The 22,042-nt window shown below is 40.9% G+C and overlaps 2 protein-coding genes across 2 annotated transcripts; both read right to left on the bottom strand.

The window, feature by feature from the left end:
• Positions 1 to 2,891: 2,891 nt before the first annotated feature.
• Positions 2,892 to 3,874, bottom strand: LOC136355263 (peptidyl-prolyl cis-trans isomerase-like 4). Its single transcript, XM_066307649.1, has 2 exons — positions 3,667 to 3,874; positions 2,892 to 3,535 (listed from the first exon to the last, which is right to left on the bottom strand). The coding sequence occupies exons 1-2, from the start codon at positions 3,872 to 3,874 to the stop codon at positions 2,892 to 2,894; spliced, it is 852 nt and encodes a 283-aa protein (XP_066163746.1).
• Positions 3,875 to 6,589: 2,715 nt separating this feature from the next.
• Positions 6,590 to 13,166, bottom strand: LOC4326845 (beta-sesquiphellandrene synthase). Its single transcript, XM_066307644.1, has 8 exons — positions 13,020 to 13,166; positions 11,204 to 11,456; positions 10,073 to 10,222; positions 9,859 to 10,033; positions 9,531 to 9,749; positions 8,009 to 8,144; positions 7,084 to 7,335; positions 6,590 to 6,883 (listed from the first exon to the last, which is right to left on the bottom strand). Exons 1-8 carry the CDS (start codon positions 13,164 to 13,166, stop codon positions 6,590 to 6,592), a joined length of 1,626 nt encoding a protein of 541 aa, XP_066163741.1.
• Between the last annotated feature and the right edge of the window lie 8,876 nt (positions 13,167 to 22,042).

Genomic DNA, 22,042 nt, shown 5'->3' with positions numbered 1-22,042 from the left:
GACTACCCATTTCGCAATGCGGCCTACAAAGTCTTTGTTTCTCACGACTTCACCGAGAGGGAAGGAGGAGACAACTGTGACCCTGTGGGCTTGGAAGTAGTGGCGTAGCTTTCTTGATGTCATGATTACCGCGTAGAGCAGTTTTTGGATCTGTGGATATCTTGTCTTTGCGTCGTGGAGAGCTTCGCTGACATAGTAGACTGGTCGTTGCACGTTGCACCTTCTCTCTCTCGACAACAATGACAGTGCTAACGGAGTATGGCGTGGTGGCAATATAGAGAAATAATTCTTCATTAGGTTGGGGGGCAACAAGTACAGGTGGATTTGATAGGTAGCGCTTGAGTGCAATGAATGCCTCTTCGGCTTCCTGTGTCCATACAAATTTGTCTTGCTTTTTCAGCAGAGCGAAGAAAGGTTGTCCTTGCTCTCCCATCCTAGCGACGAACCTGCTTAGTGCCGCCATGCATCCGGTTAGCTTCTGTATTTCCTTGAGTCTTGTAGGCGACTTCATGTTCTCGATTGCCTTGATCTTCTCAGGATTTGCTTCTATTCCTCTGCCAGAGACGAGGAAGCTGAGTAGCTTGCCCGAGGGTACTCCGGACGTGCACTTCTCTGGGTTGAGCATGAGGCGATATCGTCGGAGGTTGTCGAACGTTTCCCGCAGATCGTCAATCAATGAGTCACTTGTCTTGGTCTTGACAACAATGTCATCGACGTAGGCCTCGATATTGTTTCCGAGCTGGTCGCTAAGTGCACCTTGGACCTTGCGCTGGAAAGTGTTTCCTGCGGTTATTAGTCCGAACGGCATCTTAACGTAGCAGAATACCCTGAACGGTGTGATGAATGCTGTCTTCTCCTCGTCCTCTTTCGCCATGCTGATTTGGTGGCAACCGGAGTAAGCGTCGAGAAAGCTCAACAACTCGCAACTGGCTGTTGAGTCCATCAGTTGGTCTATTCGAGGAAGAGGAAAGTGATCCTTGGGACACGCCTTGTTGAGGTCGGTGAAATCGACACACATTCTCCATTTCCTGTTGGCCTTCCGCACCATGACTGGGTTGGCTAGCCACTCTGGATGGAATACCTCTCTGATGAAACCGGCTTTGAAAAGCTTGTCGAGCTCTTCTCATATGGCTTGTTTTTGATCTGGTGCAAATCTCCGCAGTTTTTGTTTTACTGGCTTGGCATCGGGTCGCACCATGAGTTTGTGCTCAATCACCTCCCTGGGTACCCCCGGCATGTCGGACAGCTGCCAAGCGAACACGTCAGCATTGTCGCGGAGGAAGGTGATGAGCACGAGTTCCTATTTCTCGCCTAGTGATGCCCCGATCTTGACGGTCTTGTCGGGGTTGGCGTTGGAGAGTGGAACGATCTTGATTGTGCCGTCCGGCTTCGGCGTCTTGTTTGTTTTGCTCACTTTCTTGGGTAGCTCAGCTGTGGCGGGTGGGCTGGGCGTGTGCTCGACCATGTCGAGGCTCCGCTTGTCGCATTGTACTGCCAGCTTAGCGTTCCCTTGAATAGTGATTGTTCCCATCGGTCCTAGCATCTTGAGCACTTGATACGCGTAGTGAGATGCGGCCATGAACTTCGCGAGTGCAGTTATCCCAATGATGGCATTGTATGCTGTATCGAATTCAGCGACATCAAAGGTGATCTGTTCCGTTCGGAAGTTGTTTGCTTGGCCGAAAGTCACAGTCAACATAATTTTGCCCAATGATTTGGACGATGACTGAGGAGTGATTCCATGGAAGGGTTGGTCGGTGGGTGTCAACTCGCTTCGTGGGATCCCCATCGCGTCCAAGGTGCTGGCGAAGAGAAGGTTAATTGAGCTGCCGCCGTCGATCAGGACTCATGCGACCTTGATATTACGAATAGTGGGTTCAACCACGATCGGATATCGCCCTAGGATGACAACAGTCTTGGGGTGGTCCTCTTTTGAGAATTCTATCTTCTGCTTGGACCACATCATCTTGGGCGCAGCCTCCTGCCACGTCGAACAGACTTCACGTTCCACTTTCTTGTATTCTCGCTTTGAGGAGTATGCCGTGGAGCCTCCGAAGCTGTGTGAGACATGGAGATCGGAATCTGGGTATGCTGAGTCCGATTCCTGAGTAGGCGCCTCAGCATCCTTCTCAACCACGCGTACTCGCTTGCCTTTTTCCGATGCCATGTGTTTTGCGAGCGACTTTTTGAAGACGAGGCAATCTTCTAGAGAGTGTATGTCCGACTTGTGTATAGGGCACCATGCTTTCTTCATGTTGCTGCCTTGTGGGTCTGGGCGCTTGGGAGGGTCCGCGTATTCTGTTGCGAGAACTTCCGATTGAGATTTCCTTTTCTCACTCTTGCGATTTTTCTTCTTGCTTGACTCAGGTGCGTCCTTGGCTGGTTTCTTCTCTCCTCCGGTTTTCGGTTGGTCGTTCTTGCATCTCAGTGCGTCATCCGCATGAGCGCATCGATCGACAATTTCGAATAATCTCCGAGTAGTCGTGACGCGCCTCATTGCCAACTTTTGAGTAGTATAGCGATCTCTGACACCGGATTTGAAAGCGCGAATTATAGAAGCGTCGGTGATCTCGGGGATTGTGTTTCTGCACTCGTTAAAGCGCCGAACATAATCCCTCAAGCATTCACCTGGGTTCTGTGTCAACGCATGTAGGTCGTCTTTGATCGCGTGATGCTTGTAAGTTCCTTGGAAGTTGGCTACGAACTGCTGCCACAAGTCTGCCCACGAAGAGATCGAGTAGGGGGGAGATGCATTCGCCATGAACGTGCAGAGCCTTTCAATGTAGTTGGCAAGTAATTCGCCAACGCGTTGTCGTCTACTCCGGCAGCGTAGAGTACTATGGAGTAAACCTAAAGGAACTCTTCTGGGTCGGTGCTCCCATCGTATTTCTCTATTCCTCTAGGTCGGAATCTTTCAGGCCATCGGACATCCCGAAGTGAACGACCGAAAGCTCTACACCCATCACTGGGGGCGGTGGGTTGTCGGCGATCATACGTTCTTCGTGGATGTCTATCTGATGATGAAGATGACAAGGATGATGACGATGACGATGGGTTGCTTGGTTCCGGCGTATGATTACGAGGACGTCGGCTGGGCTCTTGAGAATCCTGTCGTCGTTCCCGTTGTTGTCTCGGCACCGATCTCCATCATCGTCGTCATTATGGCGACGTCCTCGACCAGTATCGCCCAGCACCCGCCGTTCGCGATCGTCATGATCGTGGCGGTTGTGGCAGTTATCACGGTCTCGGTCTTCGCTTGAACAGTCTCCTCGATCTTCGTTATCGTGACGCCGTGAAGAGACATGACGCCGGGAACGGTTCTTGTTATCTCGTGTGCGTCTGGCCTCTCGACGGCCATTCAGGTGATCGCGGAGATCGCCGGTGCCGCGAGGTGGAGGGGTCGCTCGATGAGGCGATCCCCGCCGTTCAGGGTCTTCACCATTAGCATCGCCAGTTGGTGGTTGTTCCGGGTGCGCTGTAGCAGCGGCCTCTTCGAACGCGTTGCTGAGGTTGGTCACTGATTCCCGTAGTCGTTCTGTCCAACGTGCGAGATCATCATTCAAAACGGGATCGTAGGGGGTTTCCCTCAGTATTGCGTTGACGGCTCTGATGTGCTGGGCCGGAGTAGTCACTTGATTCTCCGCTTCCGCATTGGTGCGCGCTGACGTGCCGACATCGTCGATAGCCAATACCTCACGCGGCGTACTTGTTGTCGATGATCCATAGTCTTCGAGTAGGTGCAAGATGATGGTTCGTGGGGATCGATGTCGATTACCCCAACAAATCGATCTGAAATCGGCGTCGCTCCTTGTTCCTTGTCTTCATCCCTGATGGGGATGTGTGACTGCTGGACCTTAGGAGGTGGCGTCTTCATGGCGCTGAGAAAGACCTTGCAGCTCGAGAGGTCGTGATTCTTTGTCTTGTGAATAGGACAATAGACATCACGAGTTGGAGAGGTACGCTGAATTCCACGCTCTTTGCAGGCACGAATTTCAGCATGGACGTTGAGAAAGACCCAGCAGGCTTGCAGGGTGTGTTTCCTGGTTTTGTGGATAGGACACCAGGACCTTGTCACCTCGGAAGTAATCCTCGTCGGCTCGTGATTCCTGTCAGAAAGACAAGGCTTGGCCGCACTAGGATCCATCTCGGGCTTGGATGTCGTCAACGTTCCGATCTCCGCTTCGGCGGGAGGATCCTTTGACATAGAGTCGCCCCGGGTTGTAGCCAATGCGTTCTTGTTTCCGGCCATTGCCGGACCAGCTGAGATCGACATAGTGGTGTAAACTGGAAAGACGATTTCGCCGACTTGAGTCCACACCAGTGTTGTTGAAGTAGGAACTCCTTGGTTGAGGTTGGTGTTGACGCTGTTGTCGACGAAGCTGGATGTCATAGTAGTAGAACCTTGAGCACCAAGTCCCCCTACCTAGCGCGCCACTATCGACGGGGGATACCCGTAGACCAGATATAGAAGGTATTGGGGTACGCTGGTACAAGGATCTACGTAGTACGATATCAAGCAAACAGGAAACAGAGATTATACTGGTTCAGGCCCCTTGGTAGGTAATAGCCCTAATTCAGTTGATATGAGATTATATGATGGAAACCACAGATTATAAACGGAATAGTGGAACTCGACGCTACCGACGAGATCGTAGTCGAGTTGATCTGACTAGATCTCCCGGTGACTTGGCTCCGATAAGCTCCAGCTTCGTAGGCTGTGGTGGATGTGTTGGCTCTGAGATTCGATGCCTTAGGTCCTCCCGGGGGGTCCCTTTTATACCGTAGGTCAACTGGTCTTCAAGTAGGACTCGGAGACATCGGACCCGACACGATACAATGATGACCCAGTTCTATCCGAGTAGGACTCCTTACATCTGTGAACTCCATAATGGATTTCCTTAACTTATGCCGAAAACGTCCGTATACGCGCAAGCATACCATATCGATATGTGACGTATATCGAAGGGTAGAGGTTATACCTTACCCATAACCCTGACACAATGTAAGTCATTCTAACATTTCTCACATTCATATTGATGTTAATGAATCTAGACATATATATCTATCTAGAATGACTTACATTGTGAAACAGAGGAAGTACTTAATTAATTATGAGCTAATGTGTGCTTTGTTTTACGTGTTGGATAGGAGGGTTCCCAACCCTTTCTCCCAAACATAGCCTAAAGTTTTACACAGGGATTAAGAATAGGTGTGAAATTAAATAAAGTTGGTTGTGATTCATTGAGATGAGACATCTAGTTGGTAGAAAAATTAAATGGAAAATGATTGTAATGGGTTGAAATGAGAGAATAGGATTGAGATAAAATTTGAACTTATAGAAGTTGTTGTATTTTAGAACAAAGAGGATAGCTAGTTGGTAGAAATGTAATTTTGTTTAATGAGTTCACTATACGTGCAACACCAATCAAGCATTCATGGCAAGCCATGGTCCTTGCCAGCCTCAGATTGGAGTCAGAGAGATCTCCATCCATACGCTAGCTGTGCCTTGGATTTAACCGGATCCCATATCTATGTATGGAGTGGAGGCATGGCGTCATGACAATATGTTAAAACTCTGAATTTGATATTGTTGTTTATAGCACTTGGTTGATCAAAAGACTAAAATTATGGTCTAATATCATGGTCAGGTTGAGCTTGACAATGTAATTGGTAAAGTATATACGGGCTTGTGCCCAAATTAGTAATTGGGCTGCCAAGCCTCCAACTACAGCCCACTCGTGCCTTCGTTCTAACCACATGGTAATGGGCCAAGGTCAAGGAGCATCTAGATTTTAGGTGATTAAATTTTTTAACAATTTTAGTCACTTTTTTCATCCCTTATAGAAGAATTCAATGGTTCTCATCACACCTCCCACCTTCTTAGATAGAATATTGAACAATAAAGTACATTAACGTACACAAATTATAAAATTACATGAAAGAACTTATAGTTCATAAAAAAACAAAATTACATGAAAAAAAAACATTCCAACCTAGATAAAAACAAAGTAAAACCATATATAACAACAAAACTGCAATTAAAAAGAAATAAAATTGCACATTACGTGCCATTGTAGTTTTAGGTGATTGAAATTTTACAAACTTTTAGGCGCTTGAAGTCTGTCAATACCCTTTTTCATTAATCCAATAATCAATTAGCTAGTGGGTAGCAACTGATTTTGTTTTTCCGGTCACCATTCTTGAGCTTGCTTGCTCATGGAGAGTGCAATACAAATTTTGTGTTGTTAGGGATTTTTCCACTGGCCTGCATCTCTTTATACATGTGTCGGGGGCATACTCGTCGGTTTATGAGTATGGTGTGTACGTGTAGTGGTGTGTATATAAGAAGTGGTAATGGAATAAACACATCATACTATTAAAAAAATACAAATTAATATTTCCACCCTTGGCAATGACAAGTCGTACACATACACCACTCTTATTATAAGCTTCATGTGCTATTTTTTTATCACCAATTCTTGGACATGCCCCCAAGTTCTATTTTATTTCTAAAAAGAATATATATATGCGCCTCTTTTTCTTTGCTACCATCAAACCCTTGATTCTTATATTTTGTTAAATGAAAACTTCACACTTGTATTGGAACCACATAGATCGATGATATCATTTCCTTGATTGTGTGTGAAGAAGTGAATGCATCACCGTGGGTATACATGGTTGTCACTGTCCTTGCGAAGTTCACTACAGTCTGGGGCACGATCAATGGTTGGTCATCAATCGGGTTTGTGCAATGTTCTACCATATCCTTCCATGAGTCTTCGATGAGTTCTCTTAACCTTTGGTAGGTCTCATGAATTGTTGTCCCATGCTCCTTCATGTAGCATTGAATTGTAGAGGCATAGTGGTCCCCAGTTTGCTCACGCTGAAACATGTATATATGATAGGTAAAAAATATATTAGGAGAGTTAGAACAACATGCATCATTATAGCTATACCTCAACTATGTGTTTGTGCACAAGCTTGTGCCATAACTCGAATTAATCTAATGCATTGTGTTGGTGTCGAAACACGTTTGAACCAACTTGGAATAGAATGTCCAAACATGTAAAGATAGAGAAGGACCTTATTTGATACAATATCATTGGAGAGTCGCACAAATATATCAAAAGTCTTGAAAAGGGATGGATAACTCAAAATCCATTCAAATATGTCTTTGGTTGCTATGTCATCCATTCCAACAAATGAAGCAGCTGCTAATGTAAAACCACCACTACTTCTCATTGAAACCTCAAAATGTTCCTCCAACGTTTTTGGCGTATAATCCTCGTCACGCCATTTTAACTCCTTGGTGTAGGCCTGAACTAACCGTTTTAGCTGCATTTATTGAGTATATACACATAAAGTCATTTTAGAAAACAACAGTTGATATAAGAAAAACAAACTAAATGTTGATTAAAAATAAATGACTAAAACTTGTGGATTCTCAGGTGTATAATATATGTTGAGCTATTATATAGCTGTTAGATAGCCTCCCATATGCGAGAAACCCTTTAAAAGAGAAATATGAAAGTTCTTTGGCACAAAAGCTGAAAATCCATATACATTTAGCCAATAACATAAATTAATGAGATTCATGCATGTTACAACTAGTGAAAATCATGCATAACAAGAAATATATGAATTCTCATTGAGGAAAAGCAAGAGATGAATGGATAATAGTAATTATTGCTCCAAACAAGTAATACTAGTTTGGTTATGTTATTTTTTAAATGGTGAGAAGCGCAAAGTATGTAGTTTTCTACATGATATCTTCCCACCATATAAAGTTAAATCTGAATTCCCACTTTCATGTTATCTTTTCAGTTAGTTTCACCTATTAAAAATCATTGTTACTTCACAAGTGAATTTTCATATCAATTCATATTTATTGTATTTATTCATAAGGTAGCTACTCTATCTTGGTAAAACACTACAATAAAAATTATCCCTACATATTTATTTCTTATGGCAAATATGTGGTTTGGTCAAAAGCAAGGAGACTACATGCCATTTCTTTTAGATAAAATACACGGTATCTCTTCTCAGGTCCAAGCTCTTCCTCGAATGAGTCAAATGTCTTCAACAAGTATGCATAGAACCCCCTAATATACTCTGGGAGCAGTCCTATTGCACTTTCATCCCACCTGCATTAATTGTAATATTTCCATGAAATTTTCATGATAAATAAATATGTAAGCTATGCTAAAAAATGGTTCTACAAATACAAGTAAAAGTAATGAGTTTGTCTAGCATTAGTAGTTACTATTTGGTACTTCCATAAATAATAATGAATTCATTTTTGTTACCTTAAAACATACAAAGAATTATTTGTGGGGGCACTGTGGCTTGAAGCACAACAATGTCTAATGCACAAATAATATTAGCCTTTCTTGAGGTAATCCCCTATGGTCATATTTATATTATACATAAATAATTATGAAAGATATACATGTAGAGAGGAATGAAGCTTAGAATTTTCATTTTTACTACATCCGTCCTAAGTCTTTTGGGACGGAGGTAGTATATAGCTAATATTTTTACTCCAGACTTGCCTGATTTACTTTAAACTAAATCCTTTTCTTTTACAAATTTTAGTATACTATTTCTTTTAGTCTAGACCTTCGTTAAAATTATCCATTAATACATACTCCTCACCCATATTTTACTATATAGACACATCGTACCGTGCACTATAAAATTACCATCAAGACAGACTCCTAATTACACGCAATATCATTTATTCATGATGAACCTTCGTGCCCCTTAAATTTCACGCGTGCCCCTGATATTTGCTTCATCCCTCATATACCCTTGAGTTTTTGCTTTGATCCTTTATACTCCCTTTAGCCCATAATGTACGACACACGTATTTCAAAATATTTTAAACAACAATTGGTATAATATAAATTAGATATTATTTGTTGAAAATATTATCATTGGATTGGCATTTGAATATATTTTCATATGGTTATAATTTTATTGCTACAAACTTTATATACTATGTGGGAAATTATAAGCCAACGATTAGTTTTAGAGACCATGTTGAGTTTGACCATGTCTTATGACTCTTATCTTATGGGATAGAGGGAGTATGTTCATTTTGTTGACCAAGAGTTGACCATTTGTTTATCTTAGAAACAACCTTATTACCCTTGCCTAAAAAATAATCTTCCTCACTCAAACAAAACCCCTACCTAAAAAAAAAGGAATATCCACAACTCAATTTTACCAATGTAGACATGCCTCTATCCAGTTTCAGGAATACTAGAATGTGCCATAACGGGTACTATGTTTGTTTTCTTATGGTACTGAGGGAGTAGATAGTGTAATTAAAACTGATATATTAATTGCTACTAATTTATTATATGAACAATAGACACTAGTTGAACAAGTTTACACGGTTACGAGCATTTTCTTGCCAATATGTATTGATACCATTGTATGAGCGATTGATGAATATACCAATGAATTAATATTTGATAATTAGGTGAAAAGAATAAAAATATATTGCAGATTTAAGAGATTCTGACCTATTAATTGCTTCAGCAAGTAGCATACTCTCTTCTGTTGTACCATATGTGTCAAATATATCATCTATTATTGTCATAAATGCTGTCACCCTTGTAAGTATAATTCTGGAGTGAGAGTAATGAGGTTCATATAGTGCTCCATTCATCCAAAAATACATTTCTACTATCCTATCTCTAGAAAAACTCAAGTTTGATTTGACTTTAAGCTCCTTCCACCACCTGTATTGTCAATATATAACATTATTGTCCATGAGTTAAAAGAACCCTAGGGTATAAAATATAAGGAAAAAGTTAAAGAATGAAAAATAAATATTTGAAAAAAACTCACAATGTGATCTTATTTAATTCCTCACAGTAAAGAAGTTGCAGAAGGTTGAAATTCAGTTTCGCAAACTCCAATATGGTTTCATTTCTTGTAGCCTCTATTTCATAAATAGGAATGTAGTTTCTCATTTCTACAATTCGTGCCCTTCGGAATATTGGTGCTTCAAGGGCAAAGGATACTTCCGTTGATAATATTGAGTCTGATGATTCCAACACACCCTCAAGGCGACTTATAGTGAAAGTTGCAGCCTCATCAAGCACCTTCTCTCCATAAACCCTAAGGTTTGCTGCATTATATAAGTTTAAAAGACTTCTTGTGTCATCAACAATGAAATTCCCTTCATTGTCTTTAAAACTGAGAAAAATACCTGCAACGTTCATTGAGTATTGAATACCAACCAATAATATTTCCAACATATAAATGACCTAGAATCAATAGTTGATCAGTTGGTTCTCTAGAGCCATGCATAATATACTTCCAAATAAATGGTTAAACATGCTAAATATATGTAAATATATCATTCCTTGCAAAAATATAATTGGTCATATTAAATTAGTCTCTCTTTGCTTTGTTGGTCTAAGATGAAATAAATTGCATTGTTTCTCTGCAATGTTTTCTTTTAGTGCAAATTTCATAAAACTAAAGATATTTTGACCAAACCACCATAAAACAACATATTTAAGGGGGTGTATCACAAAATATAGGTTTAGCACTAAATTTATCACAAAATTACATATTTAAGCATATACAGTATAGCAAAACTAAAGATGCAACACTAATTTTATCCCAAAACTACTTATATAACTCTAGTAGAACATTAGTGCTAGGGGTAAACTCTAAAATCTATAGTTCCATGATAAGTCTGTTACTATATTTGTAGTTTTGCAATATACCATCTCAAATATGTAGTTTTATGATAAACTTAATATTATATATGTATAGGTTTATGATGTATTGCCTTAGATCTATATAGTTTTGTGATAGTTTAATGAAAATATTTGTAGTCTATAAAAAAAACGTTGTTCTAGCTTGGAAACATGTAATGATTGTATAAATATGATTTCACTGTAGGTTCATTCCCAAAATTTCCCTACAGTATTGCTGTGAGCTAGCTTTTTTTGCTATTTTGGTGTGAATGGAGTTTGATATCTTAAATGAAAGGGTCTTCTCGGAAAAGAAGGACACAATGTCTACGTTGCTAGCACATATTAAACAACTAATACACATTAATTACCAGATGAACAAGAAATATAAAATATTTACCATGATTAATGTAACTTCTGTCAAATATAATATAACTTGTTAATCAACTCCATTTTTATAACAGTTTACAAACGCAAGGGCTTACCGGATGACATATTGTAGCCATTCTTTCGCAGAAGATAAAATCGAAGTGAAACTAAATTCAAATCTTTGTCATTGTAATCAGAGCTGTAAACAAAGTGCAACAGCTCATTAATCTCGTTCACATAGTACATGTCTAGTCCCAACCGTTGTATTGCCATTGTAATGTCCAATATTTTTTGTACTTCCTTTAAACCCTTTAATAATGTTCTAACTTCTTCTCTCAACACTTCAGCCCTTCCTTTCATGCATGCTTGCTGTACGTAAATGACAAACATTAATTAGTCAATTTATCTAGAAAAGTGTTAATATTTAGGTAGCTTTCTATATATCGGTTGACTAAAATTTCTTTAAATCAAAATCATTCTTGTTAGCCTTTAGATCTAATTCTAACCATCCAAAAAAATTACCCATAAAAGATTTGTACTATTTATAAAAACCAACTGCACACCCTAATCTTAACCCTAACTCGTCTTCCTCTCTCTCCTCCAGACACATAGCTGCCACCGTACCCCATGAATGGGCCATGGCCAATGCCTCCACTGCCTGCTACCATCATCTTGATCATCTTCTTTAGAGGTTTTTAACACTGGATCTGCCACCATATAAATAAATAATGCAGCTCGGAGACCATACACCATGTGATCACCTTGGCCTCTCTCTAAAGTCTAAACCCCAAAACTCTCTCATCTTCTTCCTCCTACATATATATTCTCCATTCTCTTAGCATTGCCACTTGTTTACGCTTTCATTGGACAAGAAAACCACCACCATATGATATGGACATGAGTATACAAGATTTTTCATGCGGAGGTCCCGCCCGTACTGCACCCATATTTTCGCGTGAGGGCGGTCCAACTGTACGGGATGATCCATCTTCCCGTGTAGTCGGGTTAAGTGGACTGCACAGGATAATCGATTATCCCGTGCGGTTAAATTATACCGCACGCACTAAAAAACGGAAAGAAAAATAAAATCAAAAAAAAAATCCAAAACCCTAACCCTAACCCTAGAATCGCCCGCCGCCGCTGCTCGTGGTCACCATCGTTCTCGTTGTCGCCGTCGTCGTGCCGCCGCCACTCCCGTCGTTGTCGCCGTGGTTGGCCACCGCCACTCCCATCGTCGTCGCCGCTCCCTGTTAACGACAAGTTTTTTGCATCAACACTCTCGGACGCCTCCTCCTCCTCATCGTCGTCGGCGCGGCACAGATCCGGCCGGTCGCCCGCCCCGCCGCCTCCCGCCCGCTCCCAGCTGCCGCCTCATCGGTGGTGGTGGCGGCAAGCCAGGTGCCTCCCGCGCCCCGTGCGCTCGGTGGGGAGGGGAGGAGAGGAAAGGCAGAGAGAGAACGATGGGGGTGATTGAGGGAGAATAAAAGGGAAAATGAAGAGAGAAGGTGAAAATTTGAAGTGATTGAGATGGAAAAGAGGCAGAGGTATTTTTGCGTGTGGTCCACTTAAGAGGACCGCACGCGAAAATCGATTTTCGCGTGCGAGCCTCTTAAGGGTCCGCACGCGAAAATAGGCTTATTTTTGCATGCGGACCGTTAAGAGGCCCGCCTGCGAAAATTGATTTTTGCGTGCAGGCCTTTTAAGGGTCCGCACGTGAAAATGGAAGTCTAATTTTGCAGACGCACGCGAAAACGTTCCATCTAGGAAAATGGGAGCTCCTTGTCCAGGAAAATCTTTTGTGTACTAGTGGGATTATCATGGAATGTGGATCGTGATATATATTATATATTCAAAAAATGAAAATTCAGCTGATAATATACCCCTAATGACTGATATATGATAAAATTGTAAAATTTACACTGAACCATGTACCTGTGGCGCAGTTGGCGGCTCATAGTTGAGGAAGAAATCGCCCCACAAGCTAGGATGGAAGTTGGTTGACTTCCGCTCCCCCTCGCTGTTGGGAGGTCGAGCAGGAACAACTGTTGGCACGGTCTTTTCCATATGATCAGCAGGCATGTACGCTACGTTATCTGTCTAGCTAATTTACTGGCCTGTGTAGCGTACGTAGGAGTTCGTGAGTGAGGCGATTCCAAGCCGTGCGTTCCGTGCAATTATGGTTGCTGGTATATATATAGGATCGATCAAGCCAAGTGACCGTGATAGAATGCTTTGGCACGTGCGTACGTGGTGGTGGTGCTGATTTTGGTTTTTGACCGGCCGGATGGCTGCCAAGCCTATAGATAACCCTTTCTGCTCAGAGGTTCCAAGCCTTGATAACGACTAGCTATTCAAATTAGAGATGCATGTAGGTAGGTAGTCCGGCTACCCGTAGAAAAACTCGTTTGCTAGTTCATTTCCCACATGCTAGTATAAAATTTAGAAGAAAAAAATGAATTATAAGTAAGATAAGCGGGCTAAAATAACCCGCTTGTCCGTCCCGCTTGCATCCCTAATTCAAATCAAGAGTAGAACGTTCAGATTCATCTAAAAAACGCTTCTAAGATTTACTTTGACTCCGTCGCTAAAAGGAGCAGGGAGAAAAGTAACATTATTTTTATCTTTACATATCGCTAAATTTTGCCTCATCGCTTATATCATGCACCTGGTCTAGGTAGAGCTTATATATCATTCAATTTTCATTTTTTTAAATGATCCAATAATGACAAATTTTTATAGGTAGAGCTGTACTTGGTTGATAATCTCAATTATTATTTATCAATGATTTAATAATTTGAAAAATTCAAAATTAATAAATACCACATTATACTTAATATGAAGTTGATACTAATAAATACTACTAACATTGGTGTCGAATATTTTAGTCCTATATATTAGGTTATAATTGGACTTGTAGTTGAAATAAGTGGTAGGAGGTATAGTTAGAATCGGATTCTGTAATCTAGCAACCCTTCAAAAAGAGATGCTCTAATATAACTATGATGATTATAATGTAGTATACACACGCTAAAAGAGGATGGCGGCGAGCCATGGACTTGTAGTGACTAGGTTCTATATTGATTGAAAAGGAGCGCTCATAATCAGAGCATATAGGATTGAGTTTTAGCTGAACCTTATTAAATATCATGTGTTGTTGGGTTGTTATTTGGGATGTTTTGGTGATCAGTGATTGAAGCTATCGAGAAGATAGTCGTTCTTTTTCTATATCGACTAACTTTTATAACAATTATTATATAGTTACTTGACATAATCACTTGGTGTCTGGTCGATAGAGATGAGATATTGTTTTTTGAAGGCTCAGTTTTTAGTTTATTTATTACTTTATAACGTGTAAATTAAGCGTATCTCTCAACTAGTTTAGTTTTTGTTGATAAAAGTTATCTGCTCAGTATTAAATTTTATACTAGGCGTATGACTTCATATTTATAATTAATTATTCTTTTAGTGCTACGTGACGTATCCGTTAATAACGAGACGTTTGTGTTGATCTTATCAATCTTTAAGATATATCCGTTCCAGATTTCGAAGGTAATAGCAGAGATAACGTATACGTGCATATAACGTATAGTAGAGTTTGCTGCATCTGGAGTCTGGACTGCTCCAGAGAAAAGAAAAGTATAAGGTAGCTTCCCCAAAGGAAGCGACCACCTAAAATAGCAGAGGACGAGGAATGCGATGGATCATAGGCTGACACGTAATGCAGCTAGTGTAGCTCGGTCGCTTTTGCGCTAGGTGGTCAACCGCGAGTCAAGCTGGGTTCTTTCCCCGGCCGTCGCTGGTCGTCGTCACTCATGATACATACTAATTCGACTGATCGAGTTAGTTAATTAATTAGGGTGTAGCTATATTTATGGCGTCATATTTTTATCAAAAAATAGTCGGTATGTATTTATATTGTAAGTCTCTAAATTACATATGTAATTTTAGTGTATTTACAATGTAAGTCTCAAAATTATATATGTAAGTGCTAAAATTACATATGTAAATTCGAAAATTACATTCTAATTACATATATAAGTGGGGTGTAAATGAGGTGTAACTGTTATGTAAGTGGCTGAAAAAAATCGACTATAGCATATGGCGCCATATTGCTAGCAACTCCGATTAATTATTATTGTGTGTCCATGTACAGAGTCGTACATGTACAGTTGTGCAACCGATCGGTCGTGTTTTTGTCAAAAAGGCGATCGAAAGCAAAGCAAAGTCCCAATACTCCATATGAACTTGCTGCGAGTGCGTCCTCGGTGACGTACGTCTTTTGGTGGGCTTGGGACTTTGGGAGGAAAAGCGAGGGGTGTGCGCCTGGACCGCACAGGTGTTGGGCCGTCCGCGTGGGCCGGAAAACTGTGTACAGCTATTGCAGCCTGCCTCGGGACAAATGGACTCATGGCTGGAGTAGCTATCTGGCGCGTGCGCTTAATATCTCTATTAGTTAACACTTAACACTAATGATAGCAATTAGGAAATACTCTCAAGATTTTTTTTAGATTTTTCTACTAACAAATTAAAAAAAATTAAGTTAAATTTGAAAACTTTTGATTTAAGATTTAAATTTTAAAGTCAAATTTTGAATACTTTCAACTCAGATTTGAAAACTTTCAATTTTGATTCAAAAACTTTCAACTCGAGATTCGAAAACGTTCAAGTTCAGATTTAAAAAATTTAAAAACTTTCAACTTGATATTTGAAAATTTTCAACTCGAGATTCGAAAACTTTCAAGTCTAGATTTGAAATTTTTGAAAACTTTCAACTTGAGATTTGAAAATTTTCAACTCGAGATTTGAAAACTTTCAATTCGAGATTCGAAAACTGCCAAGCCCAGATTTGAAAATTTTTATCTCGAGATTTGAAAACTTTCAAGTCCAAATTTGAAAATTTTGAAGTTAATATTGAAAAATTACTAGTAAACTAATCACTAGTAAAAATAGGAAACTAATCACTAGTAAACTAATTACGATTTTTTCTCCTACCCATACGATAGCGAACTGCGAAAAAAAGAAAAAAAAAGAAACGGCGGAAGCAAACAACGCCAAGAAAAAAAGAAAAAAGAGAAAAGAAATACGCGCGCTGGAAGTGTGCGCTGGAAACGCGATAGCATTCTCGCTAATGGCTGTGTTCATTTGTTACAGCTGGAAACGTTTATCTCCGGCATAGAAAACGGAATAGTTATTAGCTATTAGAAAAAACATAAAAAATGGACTAATATGATTTTTTAAAAGCAACTTTCCTACATATTTTTTTTTTAAAAAACACATCGTTTAACTGTTAGAATAGTGTGTGCGTGTGAAAAAGGAAGGAGAAGACATGAGAACTCTCGGTGCGGAACTCAGCCTAATCTGTTGGTGAATTGAGTCGCATGGTTTGACGGCGGTCATCGATCAACTTGGTCATGGGAGGCGTACGTCCAACCTAGGATGCATATGCCACACGTGCACCATGTGGTATATACTTGCTAGTCGTTGTCCATCCATCCTTTTCCTTGAGATCTCAAGATCGTACGTAAAGCCGGCCGGGCCGGTTAAAACTTAAAACTACTGGAGATCATTACTCCGTACGTAAACACGTACAACTTACGAGATTATCGTCAACACACATCTTACGTACGTCGATCGGTTACCGTCGAGAGGCAACAAGAAGAACTTGGATTGGGCACGTAGCGCACTCATATCGCGAGTGCTTTCGACGCGTCACGCGTGCAGCTAGCATTGCGTGCTTGGACTAACTGGCAGGCGCGCCGCCACCTGCAGGCGGCCGCTGGTTGAGCGGTTGGCCCATACGATACGAGGCCGTACACACGCGATCCCGAGCCAGCAATTAATAGGGGCCTGGCCTTCATCGATCGTTAATAAAGGGGAACCGATTTACACAGCCTACTCAAATACATTTCTCACAGTTGGAAATGGCATGTGAGAGAACCAAATTTCAGTTCAGTGACAATTCACCGATCCCCGTTCGGATCTCATGAAGTGATAAAATTCGAGAAGACTACAAATCAGGCATCCGAGTTTCATGTCTTGTACAAAATTTTGTTAACAATTTAAACAGTGAAACATAATCAAATCACAGCTGACCTGAAACATTCTTTTTTTTTTTGCTTTAGAGTATGAAACTTCGAGTTTCAATTATTGAAACAAACATATCTCATGCATTGAAAAAATAGAAAACACACCAGCTAACTAACCACTGCATCATTATATGATTCAACGTAACGAAAGATAAAAAAAATATATTGGTTGAAAGATGAAAGAAAATTGAAAATGTACCAGCCTAGATCTACTTCTTCCTTCTCTCCGTTACCAGGCTCAACACGTACTAGGCGCTCTTTCGTTGCTCACTGCTGGTGCCATCAGCGGGACCTCATCCAAAATGCTATAGGGCTATCCTGCCTTGCTTCCGTTGAGAAAAGGCTAGACCGAGCTTGTCGCACTGGTGCTGTTGAGGACGAGAGGCCATTATGTTGCATTGCTATTGTGGCAGCCAAGGTTAACCGCAAGGGCGGATCCAGAATTTTCAGTCACCGGTGTTATTAGGTAAAACATATTTTATTATAGCCTTGCTTGATATAGTTCTAGATCCTTAATCTACGCTGGATTTGAAGTGTATATGTTAAACTATAATGGTTTAAATTTTTATAGTATTTCATAAAAGATTGGAAACAAAATAATTCATCCCAATATTATCAACATAATCATAAATCTAAATCATATATTTATGAAGCTTAGTTATCTATAATGTCCTACACGTGTTCTAACATTAGTGAATTACTAGTACAACATAGAAATATAGAAATAGATATGACTGATTGATAACAATTCGAGCAACTTACCATGTCTTCTAAGTATTAAAAAACATTTTTGCAAAATTTAATGCATACATGTAAGCTTTATCTGTTGCGCACTATTTCTACACCTTATTATTCTACATTGTTATCTATTAAACCTAAAAAGAAGTAATGACATATTTCACCGGGTTAAATTACTAATTGTTTAACATATCAGAACAAAATAAAGTAACCAAGCAAGTTAGTTCTAACAATCACTTAGCAAAACTATGAGAAATTGATTAATTAACTAAAGGAAAATAGGGTGTTTACACGTGTAATGCTAACAATAGCATAACTGTTTTGCTTTCATAAAACATAAAACAACCGCATGTTTTTATTACCTGCTAATTGCATGAGCTGTAGTGAATTGGTCAATCTACCGGTGTCAATGAACTTTCACCGATGGTGTCATTGGCTAAAAACAAATAGCATCGTGTAGGATTTGCAGAAGGGCGTCGGTGTCAGCTGACACCGATAGGAACACCGTAGATCCGCCCCTGTTAACCGTACCACGGCTGAGAAAGCCGAAGCCAAACTCATTGTGCCGCCATCGAGGTCAAGATGTTGTCACCATACTCGACGAGAGAAGCATAGAGAGAGCGATAGAGATAAGGGATAGAGAAGGGAATAAGTAAACTCTAGCCAAGTGGAGTGGGGATGTGGCCACCGACCATGATAGGGTGCCCGATATACTCATCTATATCGGGTGCCTGAGATGGAGTCTTTTATTTAAAAAGCACAATCCATGTAAATTCACATAATACATACCTAGTCATTACACTGAAAAAATAAAAAAGACAAAGAAATAATGAGCTCACATACAAGGCCCAGAAAAGCAAGTGCTGTTATTTCGATTTACCAGGATACATAGTATTTTATTTTTATGTCCTTCATGCGTGATAAAAAAATTCGAGTAGACCAAGAATAAAAACTACTACAATCATTTAGCTAATAAAGACTAATTTCGCGTTAGCGTAAAAAACAAATTAAATAGATAAATTAATCTCACAGTTTATTTCTGTAGAAACATATTTGGCTACAATGTAACCATAGGAAAATAATGTCCTTTAATTTCAAAAAATGAACGATCATCAGGTCATGATTCATAAAGTTCTAAATCATGATATGCTGTAGGAAAAACAACAAATAGAATACGTCAGGCAAGCTAAAACAAGGGTTCTAGAATCTGGATGTGTTGACATTAACCTAGCAAGCTGTTGCCCTTGTTGGGCTGGTATGGATAAGTTTCTGATAAAAAAAGAAAGAATTTGCTGGTGAATTGAAATTGAGTCGATCGCATGGTTCGGCGGCTGCCTGGTCTCATCGATCAGCTTGGTCATGGGCGGCGACCGGTCCAACCTATATAACCTAGGATGCATATGCCACACGTGCACTATATATATGGTACTAGTCGTTGTCCATCCATCCTTTTCCTTGAGATTTCGAGATCGTATAGCCGGCCGGTTATAATAATTGGTTAAATCCTAAACTACTGGTGCATGAGCGCCGAGATTACGTCACCACATCTTACGTCCTCGGTTACGACTAGGGGTGAAAACGGTACGGAAATTTCCGAGAATTCCGGCTACCGTTTCCGGTTTGCACCGACCGTTTCAATCGGTATCGGTAATTGTCGGTATCGGAAATGGAAATGGTAATCTCTTTCGGAAATGGTAGCGGAAATGATATGGGGTTTTTTCCGACCGTTTTGTCGGTAACCGTTTTTTATCGGTAATTTCCGTCAAATTTCCGACAAAATTCCGAAGAAGGAAGTCGGCTGGGCCTGGCTAGCAGGAGGAGGAGCCCATTAGGCATTAAGGAGCAGCCCATTCCGAATAAAGAAGCCAACTAGGCCTGACCGCATCGTCGTCTTCATCGGCGCTGGGGCACCGCCGCGCCATGTTGGGCGCCGCCACCAGGTCGCCGACGCCGGCCGCAACCTCCTTCGGCCCGACGGCCTCCGTCGCAGCCGGCCACCTTCCCTCCCCCATGCTCCACCGCCGGCTTCCGTGCCACCGAGCCAAGCGCCGAGCGCCGCCGCACCGCCCCAGCCTCCTCCTCCCCACCGATGCCGCCCCTTTCTCCTCTCTCCTTCCCCCACCGCCGCCCTGCGCCAGGCCGCCATCTCCGGCGCCTCTCTCCTCTCGGGCGCGCGTGAAGGAGCCAAAGGCAGAGAAGAGAACGAGAGAGAAAACAGAGAAGAAATCGAGAGAGCAGGAAAAGGAACCGAGAGAAGGGAAGGATAAGAGAGAGAGAAAAAATAAAAGAAAGAGAGGAAAAGAAAGACTGTGGGATCCACTGGCGGGCCCCACCATCTTGACTCCTCTCTGTGATCGACCTGGAAATACCAAAAAGTCTAGTTTAGCATGAAACTTAATTACAACAGTAGTTATACAGTGTCAACATAAAAGTTCTTATGCAATGTGCCACTGTAGGACGACGATATAGCTATGTCAATTGATGATGAAATAATGAATGATGTTTGACAAGGAGCTGATCAGCTGAAGCCATGCCAGCTTGTGAGCTTGGTGTTCTCGAAGACTTCAGATCTATATCCTAAAAAAAGTCGGACAATATTAGTTATGCTGTAATCCTATCATGTAAGCCACATTGTATGCTTTAGCCACATTGATGTTGAAGTATCATTGAACTTTATTTATATTATTTATCAATCTTATTGTCAACTTATTAATCATCATATAATGGTGTTGTGTGGCAGCGTAATGATGCAAGGGTGAAATTATAAGGTCATCTTCATACATAGTTAAATGCGGGATGATACCACAGTTCGCTGTTTCCGACATGAATTTTCGACTTCCGTCCGATATCGGTATATTCCCGTTCCGACGGTTCCGTTTCCGAGATACCGATATAACCGATATCGTTACCGTTTCCGAGTATACCGTTCCGATTCCATTTTCGAGAAAATAAAATGAAAATGAAAATGGTAGAGGGTTTTTCCGACCGTTTCCGACCGTTTTCATCCCTAGTTACGACCGTGAGGCAACAAGAAGAACTTGGCCGGTTGGGCACGTAGTGTAGTGCACCCACGATCGATCCAAATCGCTAACAAGCGAATAGCGCGCGGCCTCCTATGTTTTTCTTTTTTTACGTCTGGCCTTTTTCTTTTGCCGTTTTTCCTTTTTTTTTCTTTTTTTTCCGTCCGTCCTTCCGCCGTTTTTCTTTTTTTCCGTCCGCTTTCTTTTCTTGGTCGTTTGTTCCCTTTTTTTTTGCCGCTATTTTTTTTACACACCGGTTTTCTTGCACGCTTTATTTTTTGTCATTTTTTCCGGTTTTTTCATCTGCTTTCTCCGCCACCTTTTTTTGCACGTGGTGAGGATTCAATTTTTTTTTTATTCACTTGGTCTTTTTGGTCGCCGGGATTTAATCTCCATCTGTCGCCCGGGCCAAACCATAGCGTCGTCACCACATTGATCTCCCCCTGTGTTTCCTCTTTAAATTGATTGTAAAAATTAATTCCCATTACTCACTCATCATTTTCCCCATGATTACCTCTTGCAATTTGGTTTTACTTCACCGGATTTCATCTTTATTTAACCGTCGTCGTTTTTATCCCAAGTTTCATGGATTGCTCCGGTTTTGATAAAACAGAAAAGAGAAAATCAAGTGGATCAAAAGCCATCAAGGTGATGGGAGGATCGAGAAAGATTCGACTAAATTGGATGAGAAGATTGACTCCGGCATCCATACGGGCACTTCCAGAGGTTGAAGACGGTAGTTGGCTGTGCGAGCTAGCCCTACAGCTCCACTTGTGGGCTAAGTTGAAGCGAGACAGGAGCGGAGAGAGAGAGGTAGCGAACTGGGCTAATAAAAGGAAGGAAGTAATAGGCTTCCAGTCTAAATCCAAGAAAGGAGTATAATGTTGTATAGCGAATTAGCGATCCAAAAATAGTTTTACCCGGTGCAACACACATGCATTTTTTCTAGTGTATACGTACGTATACAAATTTTATAGATATAAATATAAAGTTTGTATACGTATACAAACTTTGTATTTATCTTTTTAATAATGGATTTTTCATTAATATAGCCTCTATATTCACGAAGGATATACACAAACAAAATAATACATGAGTTTTTATACTCCAA

Source organism: Oryza sativa, chromosome 1, assembly GCF_034140825.1.
Source record: "Oryza sativa Japonica Group chromosome 1, ASM3414082v1".
NCBI lineage: Eukaryota > Viridiplantae > Streptophyta > Magnoliopsida > Poales > Poaceae > Oryza > Oryza sativa.
This window is presented reverse-complemented; position numbering and strand designations above follow the sequence as displayed.